Source organism: Scyliorhinus canicula, chromosome 1, assembly GCF_902713615.1.
Source record: "Scyliorhinus canicula chromosome 1, sScyCan1.1, whole genome shotgun sequence".
NCBI lineage: Eukaryota > Metazoa > Chordata > Chondrichthyes > Carcharhiniformes > Scyliorhinidae > Scyliorhinus > Scyliorhinus canicula.
Genome location: NC_052146.1, coordinates 155610550 through 155621895, shown reverse-complemented (window position 1 = coordinate 155621895; position 11346 = coordinate 155610550). Strand labels below are relative to the sequence as shown.

At 43.1% G+C, this 11346-nt stretch overlaps 1 protein-coding gene across 4 annotated transcripts in view; it reads right to left on the bottom strand.

The window, feature by feature from the left end:
- Window positions 1-7774: 7774 nt before the first annotated feature.
- stk40 (serine/threonine kinase 40) overlaps window positions 7775-11346 on the bottom strand; it is a 90651-nt gene continuing 87079 nt past the window's right edge. For all 4 annotated transcript variants that reach the window (XM_038801429.1, XM_038801410.1, XM_038801438.1 and 1 more), the window contains one exon: window positions 7775-9874. In XM_038801429.1, coding sequence (XP_038657357.1) covers window positions 9659-9874 — 216 coding nt within the window. In that variant the 3' untranslated portion in view covers window positions 7775-9658. The remainder of the gene's footprint in view (window positions 9875-11346) is intronic.

Sequence of the window (11346 nt, the reverse complement as noted above, 5' to 3'; positions counted from 1 at the left end):
ATCAGTGCTTCAGAATGCAAGAGATAGGAAAAGGTTTAGCCCAGATTGTCCAATGAACCTGCTCCACCATTCAGTACAATCATAGCTGATCAACTCCACTTTTCAGGTCTGCTGCCTCCCCTGGTGTCACAGCCAACATTGGTGTCAGAGATTCATTCATGAAGAATCCGCACTTTATGGAGGTATGGAGTCCCCATCATTTCTGCAACAGTTGTCCAACCTTCAGGAGAAAATGGGGAAAGCAGAAGAACATTTGAAAGTTGGCAATCCTATTGCATTTCAGTATCACAGGTCAGATGGGGTACTTCACTCTGCTGGAGTTGATTTACATACTTCACGATTATATATTTTAGAGTAAACTACAAGGGATACAAGGCTGGCTGAAAGTACTTGAGATATACACTCCGCGTCTCAATTGTGTTTTAATAGTTTGGACCGCACATCCACTGAACAAGGCTCAAGTTATCGCTTCACATTTGATCCTAGCCTCAAAGGCCTTAAGTTTGCCTTTGAAAAGTGACCCTTATAGCATAGTCATTTATTGATTTGCTATATATAAGATTCTAATAAGTTTCAAGACAAAGATTTTGTAATAATCAACATATACACCTAAATATTAATAATTCCCAACTCCACTATCCCTAATGTGGAAACGGATTGTTTGTGCTCAACTTTGCATGCTACATGCTGGAACAGGAATTACAAATCACTCACGTCAGATATTGGACAGGTCCTCCGTACCTCAGGAGTCTGTTTCATTTATACAATGTACACTCAACAAAAGGGAACAACAGCTGGTGCTGTCATTGAACTCGTAGTCATCCTGTTATGCACTGATTGAACTGTTGACTTCAGATAAAATCTGGCCAATAATGCAACCCACCACAATCTGTGACTGAGGTTGAAGATGGCAATCCACAATATATTGTGACATTGCCTTACTGGCAGGGTGAAAGAGCAGTGGGTGCCATGGCTATACAGAGGTTCCCGAACTTTTACTGGGAGTCAGCAGGTAAACACTTCAGCTTTCATTCAATGCCCTACTTGGCATTGGGAAACTGGCATAGTGTAACATGGAGAAGGGCGAATGGTGCCGGACTTGGGGGTAGGAGAATTTTAAGAAATGCAAAACATTGTTCAGATCCTCACTTTGCTCTCAAGAACATTAGCACAAGCAGGAGATGATAATGTGGCTCAACAACCTTGCCCCATAATTCAATAATGATTGATCTTCAGGGTTCAAGGAGGAAGGAACTATGTGTAGGAGACCATCCTAAAATGAACAGCACTCTTCTGTAAATATTTCCACTCGCCTCCAACCACAGCAACTGTGCTCTGCCCACAAAAACAGAAGAGACTATTTTAAACAACAGCACAGGGGTCAAAAAACTAGAACACAGCAGGGGAGATTAACTCAATCAGGAGACAGATACTGGCAAATCAGGCCGGTTAACTAGAAGAGCCTCAAAAAGGATTCTCAGGAACATTTTCATTGTTAATAGTTTGGTGATTTGGGGAGACAATGACTTGGTGGTATTCTCACTGGACGAGTAATCCAGAGACCCAGGGTAATGCCCTGGGGACCCTGGTTTGAATCCCACCGCAGATGATGTTGAAATTTGAATCAAATAAAAATCTGGAATTAAAAGTCTAATGATGACCATGAAGCCAGTCGATTATGTACAAACCCATCTGGTTCACTAATGTTCTTGAGGGAAGGAAATCTGCTGTCCTTACCTGGTCTGGCCTACATGCGACTGCAGATCTGTGGCAATGTTATGCCCCCTCAAGGGGAATTAGGGATGGGCAATAAACGTTGGCCCAGCAAGTGACACCCACCTCCCATAAGAAAAAAATTCACATCATTGAATTATCTAGTCATGTCAGCACACTGTCCCCCAGAGGGCGCTCGTGCCTGTAACAACATCCAAAGCTCGCTTTGCACAGCAGCTACCGCAGGTAGCAGAGCAATAACCTAATGCTGCATGGCAACAAAAAAGATCAACTGCATTACACCAGGCACATCAAGTGCACCAGGGGAGGCAGGATTGCCTTATGGATCTTCAAAACAGTCACGGACCACTTAAATGTGCAAGCATAGCCTCAGCTTCACATCTCATGGGAAAGAAAGCATTGTTGGCAGTGCAGCATGTCCTCAGTACTGCACTGTCAGCCTAGATTCTACACTGTGGACATCTAAACAGATATAGGGGGCGAGAGAAACACAGCAGAGCATTGCAGTATGGAATAGACTGATGTTCACGTTGGATGTACAAGATCGGTCTTACAGGGAGCAGTATAATTTATTCCGGCACCACAGCATTGCTGATCTAGGTAAAAGTAAAACTTTCAAAGCCACAACCCCAAGATACAAATCAGGGATGCAGATTTTTTAACAGCAGAGGAATGAAATCAGGGCATTTAAACAATATTGCTAGATCACCATCTTTCTCCAAGTAACTATATGGATGGACTTAAACCAATATGAAGGTCATGCAAAAAAAAAAAATCAATAGAAGAGTCAGATTTGATACTGGCTTTGAGCTTGGGCTGAATTGGCCAGTTTCAGCCAATCGGCTACCAGTGCAGCAGTGCTACAGCTCCATGCCCCTACATGGACTGTAAAAGCTCTTCCCATTTGTTGAAACAAAGGAATTCCATTTGCATTGTACCCATCACAACCTCAGCATCCCAGATGCTCAGCAGACAATTAAGTACAAATGTAGCATTCCATTTGAACATAGCAAGGCCCGAGAAGCAGGAGTGAGATAAAGGAGCAGAGAATTATTTTTGCTGGAGAGGCAGGATGCTTATTCTGAGCCCAGGTTGACTGCTTATAGGCCTCAGACACAGTCTGGCCTCAGGAAGAATGACCACCTGTGCAAGGTCCCAGAAGTGCTCCAGCATGAACCATTACCAAGAGAAAGCGTGTGGGGTAAGGGAAATGAAAATGTTCAAAGTTGAGGATTGATAATGCCAAGGAAACGAACCCTTCCCATTTCATTGTTAGAAAATACTCGGGTAAGGTTTAAATGAACCTTCTTACTCTAGCTCAACCATAATCTTAATAACAGTATTAATATACTGTAGTAGTGTAACAGATTACCCATTACACAAGACATCTTGTAGCCCGAATGACATACGGACAGTTCAGTGCTACAGGCCAACATCCGAAGGGATCAGTGTGCCAACGCATTTATCCACACGGTTTGATCTGGGAACATTTGATGAGGACACTCATTACTTGTAATAATAAGTGCTCCATTCAACAGCAGCAACATCCTTGGACCTAGAGCTGATTTACCACTGAATAAAAATTGTTCAGTGAACACCATGGTCTCAGGGACAGAGGTAAATTTTCTATCATTATATAATAGCACCAGGTAACTGGATGTGAACCCACTTAACCACAAGTCGGAATGAATGTCTCTACAGTATGAAATTTATTGCTGACATGCAAGTAGATTTTAAATGAAGTACAAAAATATGTCATCTTTATTTATACAAATTTGTATACAATGATCACGATTCCTTTCTACTGACGTCTCATAACAACGTACTTCAATTGGTACAGCCAGAGGCAGCTCAAACACAAATCATTGACACGCATGGGCTCCTGCCGTTATTCCAGTCTGATTAGATAATTACCTTTACCATAATGCCAGGGAAACAAAGAAATACTTGCTCAAGAAAAGAAATTCCCCTGGATAAAATAAAAAGCCATAGCTTCTTATTGTGACAAATGGTAATACTTTGTGACTTGAGTGTCTTTACTGAATTAAAGTTATTAGAAATTATATACAAGTTATTACAAAAATGGTAACTAGAGCAGCCAGACTGGAGTAAGGCTCAGAGAACTCAGTGAATGAGGATTTGAAGAAACAGTCCGTATTTTAACATTGAATGTTTTTTTTTGGCTGGGATTTTTCCCCAGTTGTCCGGTGAACAATAATGCAACAAGTGATAGGGCTACTTCTCTGCTGATCTCTACAGCTGGGCTCAGCACATCCCAAAGGAGCTATTTTTTGGATAAATACTAGCCAAGCCCAATAGCAGCAGTGTGAAGTCTTTGGTGAAACCTTTCATTTCTTGCAGCACCTACGAGTCAGTGACAAGCCCACAGTCCTCGTACAACTGATACGACTGAGTAAAAGAAGTTTGGTTCCAGTGCTGACGAGAGCCCAGAAATCTTTATGGGTCCTGAGAACTGTAGATAAAGCCAGTGAGAAGTACAGCCTCTAACTCCAAAATGCAAGCCTCCAATTAGCAGATTGCATTAAGGATGAAGGCGTGCAAAGTTCATAGGTCAAGACCTCAACTTGAGCATCACTCTAGCAACATCAAAACACCTCCAAAGATCCAGACTAAGCTGGCCAGCCAAATTGTGCACCATCTCTTCAATAACCCTCATGTTGCACCATCATAAGCTACTTTGGCCTTTAAAGACCGTTTCATAAAATGTATTTACTTTTTTATATATATATACTTTAAGACCTTCTACCCTTTTATTGCATCCATACTAGCCTTCGCACAAACTGCTACTTTGCGTTCCCCTCAAATTCACCAATATGCCACATTGAAAATGGGACGTGCTCACTTATCCACGTGGCCCCACAATTCATGATGGGAACAAGGCCTCTTCAAATCATGTTAGCGAGGCATTGAAAGGACAGATGAGAGTTCCATGAAAACTTGCCTCACCAATACACATCAACTCCTACATCGCTCCAGTGTCCATGCGTCTCATCTGCTGCCTATATCGTTAGGACTTTAGTCTGCCTCTCCCATCAGTCTGCGCACCAGCTCCCACAACATTAAACTCCATGAGGGCCCAAAGATCTTCACAATGTTACAAGCAATCAACGCCAATCTTTACCCACTCCCTACCCCCAAGCAATCAATTTGTTTACCCAATCACAGTATAAAAACTGAGGAACACATGGTATTTAATAAATACAACCTTTGACCACATCACAGCATTCCCCACACCCCCCACCCCCCACAATCCAAAACATCAATCTACAAGGTTACACCGACCAGAGATCACTTGTGATCATCCCTGAAATGGTGGAGATTTCTATGTACAACCTCCTGTCACGCGAGGGACCATACCTCCCCCAATGCGATATTAATTTGAAACTAAAATCATTGGATTCTTTGTATATTTTCACAGGTTAAATATAGTCAGGCAAGATGGGCATTTATTACTGGTTTTAATACCAACTAAACTTTTCAGCAACATTGAGAAAACCCAATGAAGTTGAAAAGCCACCACAGAAGAATATGTACACTGAGCTCTATATTACTGCAGACCACCATTCAAATCATTTCAACACCTCTCCATCATTGAAATTCGGGCAAAAAAGGAATAAGACTTCGTACTAAAGTCACTTAGGCAACATCTGGCTGGCATAAGTGATTTGTGCTACAGTTAGTGACATTCCCAAGGCCCAGCATTTAAAAGCATTGGCAGGAGCTTGGACTGTCGATCAGGAGGACATCATCTGAATCTCAGTCTTTTGAGGGTTGGGGCAAGACCTAGTGGTCTCTTCTGTCATTTGAAAGAGTGGGAAAGTGACAGTACTGAGTAGATTGTGATCTAACACCCCTGCTGAAAGGGTAAATGGATGTTCTTCACTGGTGGCGATTCTTCTGGAACTGACAGCAAAGTAAAATGAATCTCAACAAAGTGAGATGGAGCTCTTTAAAATCGGCGGTGATTCGAACTGGCTGCTTTACACCACAGGAATAGCTGAGACGGACAGTCCGCCAAGGGGAACCCCTCCCAGAACCAGGGATAAGAAAGTGATCGTCACAGGCGTTCTTGGGCGAGGTGGTTTAATGTCCGGAGTGGCTTTGGATTAATCAACAGACATGACATTGAAAAGGACATCTTTGTTCACCAGACGGTTATCACGAGAAACAATCCCCGTGAACAAGAAGGTAGATGAGGGCAGTGCAGTCGACATTGGCAACATGGACTTTAGCAAGGCCTTTGACAAGGTACCGCATGGCAAGTTGTTTTGCACAAGGTCAAATTTCACAGGATCCAGGGTGAGGTAGCCAATTGGATACAAAATTGGCTTGACAACAGAAGACAAAGGGTGGTTGTAGAGGGCTGATTTTCAAACTGGAGGCCTGTGACCAGCAATGTGCCTCAGGGATCAGTGCTGGGTCCACTGTTATTTGTTATTTCTATTAATGATTTGGATAAGAATGTTGGAGGCATGGTTAGTAAGTTTGCAGACGACACCAAGATTGGTGGCATCGTGGATAGTGAAGAAGGTTATCTAGGACTCTAACGGGATCTTGGGCCAGTGGGCCGATGAATGGCAGATGGAGTTTAATTCAGATAAATGTGAAGTGATGCATTTTGGTAGATCAAATCAGGGCAGGACCTACTCCGTTAATGGTAAGAAGCTGAAGAGAGTTACAGAACAAAGATCTAGGAGTACAGGTTCATAGCTCCTTGAAAGTGGAGTCACAGGTGGACAGGGTGGTGAAGGCAGCATTCGGTATGCTTGGTTTCATTGGTCAGAACATAGAATCCAGGAGTTGGGACTTCTTGCTGTACAAGACATTAGTACAGCCATACTTGGAATGCTGTGTACAGTTCTGGTCACCCTATTACCGAAAGATTATTATTAAACTAGGAAAGAGTGCAGAAAAGATTTACTAGGATGCTACTGGGACTTGATGGTTTGAGATATAAGGAAAGGATGGGATTTTTCCCTGGAGTGTTGAAGGCTTAGGGGTGATCTTATAAAAGTCTATAAAATAATGAGGGGCATAGATAAGGTAGATGGTCGACATTTTCTTTCCCCCAAAAGGTAAGGTTGTCTAAAAGTAAATGGCATAGGTTTAAGATAAGAGGTGAGAGATACAAAAGGATCCAGAGGGGCAATTCTTTCCACAGAGGGTGTCAAGTGCCTGGAACAAGCTGGCAGAGACAGTAGTTGAGGCAGGTACAATTTTGTCTTAGAAAGCATTTAGACAGTTATATGGGAAAACTGGATATGGAGGGTTATGGGCCAAATGCAGGCAATTGGGACTAGCTTAGTAGTAAAAACTGGGCGGCATTAACAAACTGGGCCGAAGGGCTTGCTTTCCTGCTGTAAAGCTTTGTGACTCAATGACTAAGTACCTGTGAAGAAATGTCAGAGGAGGAATTCAATGTTGCCCAGGGCAAGAAGGGAATAGAAGCTGTGAATGTGACTGGTCCTGGTGGAGGTCCAGTCAAAGGCAGTCCCTATGCCCCAAACTGTGGCCAGTTCCGTCGAGGCTACTTTGGATGTCGGGGTCCTTTAGCTTGGGGTGACCAGTCGGTGGTGCAGGAGACAGCAGAAGTGCTGGCGAGAGGCAGGAGGGCTCAGTGGAGACCAGAGATAGCCAGCTACCAACACTCTTTCAGCACCAACTCTTCTCTCCCTACATTTCCCGAAGGCAGTTTCGCCACAGCCACTGGCCTCGGGCCACTCCGCAAGGTAGAGTGGGGCAGAAAGTCAGGGATGATATGGTGTTGGAGAGCAAAGAGCCAGTTCCAGACCCAGGGCAAGTCCAGTCACAGCAGCCAAGTCAATTTGGGACAACAGGAGCCAGGCCCCCATCCCAATTCCCTAGGCGGCCCATCATCCACTCTCCCAGCAGCAGGAGGAACCAGGATCTCAAGACTGACCAGCCATGACCCGAACATCGGAATTTCCACCACCCATTCCTCCACAAAAGCCAAAAATGTTGCCCGCATCCAGGAGCCACCTAGCCACTGAGAAATTCCTTTTTGCCAACATGCACAGGCAAGTTCCTGGACTTGAGCAGGACAAAGCAGGTACAGGCCCAATGTATATTGAGATCCTCTTGCCTTTGATTAAAAATAAATATCCCAAATGAAGAGGGGGGAGATTTTGGACTTATTTCTGTGCAATGTCTTATTTCTCGCCTCCCTTCTTGAGGGGTATTTTTGTACATCGGCTGCTCCTGTTGGATTTGCTTTGGGTTCAACGCTGTATTTCCCATTCCTATTTCCCCTGGTGTGCGCTGATTTAGGGGCAATGTACAATAATAAAAAAGTTTCTGAAAGATAAACAAACTAGGTCAGATAATACTGGCCCAGAATAATGCCAGATCATGGAGCGAGCCGATACTTCACAGCTCTCCCTAGGCTGGAAGAATTTTACCTGAGCCAGAACCTGTACAGGGTGGTAAGTAACACATTTCCCAAGACATGATAAGATACGGAGGGTTGGCTGATTCTGACAGTCATCGTGTAACCCCCTAGTGGTCACTTATCAAACTGTAAATCAATAAGTCCGTGGTAGCCACAAGAAAGAAATGTATCCCACCCAAATAAAAGGGAAAAGCAGACATGATACAAAATGGTACAAGTAGCAGTACATTTCTGAACAATGCTCATAGTCAGTCAAACCAAGACTTGGACCAGCTGGTGAGTTTGTGGGTGAACATCTTACATTTGCAAATCCTGAGAACTTCGTGCAGTGATGTCATAACTAAAGGGATTACTGGATTCTAAAATCACTGCAACATTGCCGTTGCCAGACCGACTGGTATCAAAACAAACTACGTGTCCGTCAGCACATTTGAATGAATGATGACCAATTCACCCTAAATCACTCCCACAAGGAAGGAGGTCTGCAACCACCAGCTGTCAAATTCAAACCCTCCCCAAATTCGTAAGCAAGGGACGCAAGGACCGAACCACCGCTGGGCGATGAAACACCAACAAAAAAAAAATAATGGCTGTGTGGGAATCTCCACACATTCAATGCTTTAGCAAAATCCTAGCAACGTCATGGAATGTTCCCCCCAAGCTGGTTAAATTTTTTTTATTATTAAAGTGACACGCCCAACTGCTCTTTAGTGTTCTAACAGTTTCTGCAGCTCAGTGAACTTCACAAATTCTTGTGGCCCTGGATCGCAAACAACTACTGAAGTATGTCATTAAGTTTATTTTAATTCAACCTCCAAGCTCAGAGTTTAAACTCCAAAGTAAAAAAAATGGCAACAAAAAAAAAATGGGGAAAGGCCAGCTAAAGTGATCTTTGCTCTAAAACAGTAAAAACCATGTATCTGGTGATCACATTGGTTTTCTTTCCTTCACATTTTCCTCTTTTGGACACTTGGTACCACACTGAATTCTGCAAGAAAAACGTTCACAAAAGGGGAAGAAAAAATATCCCCAAGAACCTACATTTTACACTATTATCTGGCGCTAATGCAGGCTAAAGGGACTCCACAGCGATGAACACACCCAATTCTTAATGCTCTCAAAATCTCTTGCAGTACGAGTCCTTTTCAGAGTCACAACATAGGACAAAAAAAACAACCCAGTCCAGTCTCTCAATCTACAGTTCTGAGAATGTCTTGGTTAAATGAAGAAAGAGGTAGATTATATAAAGTAAAAACTAAACATCTACTACTGCCCCAGACGATGTTGCAAATACTGCCCTTTCTTTATATTGACATATAAAGAAAGCCGTCTTCGGCTGGCTCTTTAACACAACAGTTACGCTTTGACTCCGTCCATTGCTACATATCGGTCACAGAATACCATATTGCTCAGGATCAGTACTACGTGGCATGATGAGTATTACTGTGCTGTGAACTTGGCTCGTGGAGCTTCTGATGCTGCGTTTCCAGTCCATCACTTCCGCAAGTAACGCTGAGCAAGGATTGCTGCGTCGAGAGGATTTATGGGCTGGGCGTCGTGGCCCAGTCGCCGCACAGGTGGGATGTTGCTGAACTGTCGCTTGTGTGCAAAACTCTTCACCTCGTGCATAGTGTTTCCCTCAGCAAGCAGCAGCTGCTGCCGCATGTAGTTTTCAAACTCGTATTGCGAGGACTCTTCTGTGACCTTTGCCTGAGAAAGTAAGAGATGTTAAAAAAGTGTCACTTTGTTTCTCCCACCAATGACTTACCTACTTTTCAAAGTAATTCATAATGAAAAACCAGGAGACAATTATAAAAGTGCAGGTCTCCCATGTCCATTTTTTTTAACCCCAGTACATTTAGCATGACAGTGTAAACACAAGGGAGAATGGAAAATGTGACGCTCGAAGCACTAAATTGCTGTGAGCACTGACAAACATAACAGCACCTGCGCTTCACCCAAGTATTATGGAACTGAAGCTCCAGGTGCAATCATGTTTGGAGCCAAATTTCTCCGACTCTACTGCAGCACAACTTCCACAGTTCACGTGGACACGCAAAAAGGCACCATTTCATGGTATAGAAAAAGACACTTTATTATTTATTTATTTATTTTTTTTTTTAAATTGGCCATCACCCTTTGGACCTGGAGTTGTGGAAGTCAAGTTAGTCACTGATCCAGGGAGCAATAAGCAACTGCTATCTGCTGTGTTTACCCGGACATTTGTGTTGTGACATCTCTGCTCATTAAAGCATAGTGCTAGGAAGTAGTACCGTTTCCATTTCTCGCGCCCTGGTTAGGCACAGCAGTTTGACAGAGCAAACAAGAATCAAAAGTTCAAAAAATGACAGTTCAAACATCCAAGTATAGACTTCAAAGATGACAAATGTACCCTCCTCCCTTTTGGGATCTGTAGAGAGGCCTCTTTTTAAAACCATATTTGTTACTTACTTGATTAGACTTGTAAATCTAAGTTTACAGATGGCACCAAGTTGGGATGCAGAGTAAATGGTGCGAATGCGGGAGTTAAAAGGTAAACAAAGACAAAGTGAATGGGCAAAAACCAGTGACAGATAACATTGGAAGGAGCCTGGAACTGTGGAAAAGAAGGTATTCACAGTCTAAAAACATTACTCAAAGCTAGGTTACAGGTACAAATAGCCCATCAAAACAGCCAACAGAACGTCAGTCTTTAAAGAAGTTGGAAATAAAATGTGAAGCAGCGCTGCGTTCTGGTGAACACCTCTGGCACTTTGTTTGGGACTGCAACCCCAAGCAAAAAATTTTTTTTTTTTTTAAAACAACCATGAAGGTACCTTACAGTGGAGGCACACCAGAATGATAGCAGGACTTAAAGGATTACATAGAAGGCAGGTCATCCGTATAAACTTGATCTGCAATTTAAAAGATTGACAGGGGGGAAATACAAAACTATAAATAAAAAAGATATTGAAAATGAGTAGATACAGAAAATCTCTCCTCTGGAGAGGGGGTTCCAAAGATAAGCACTGAGCTACTCAGGAAGCGTGTTTCACACCAAGGGCAGTGGAAATCTTTTTCCCAAATGGATATGGATGCTGGCAGTCATTTGAAAGTTTCCTGACAGAGGCTGACAGGCTTTTCCACAGTCAAGGGAAAGGCAGAAAAATTGAGTCAACTTGCACAACAGCCATGACCTAACT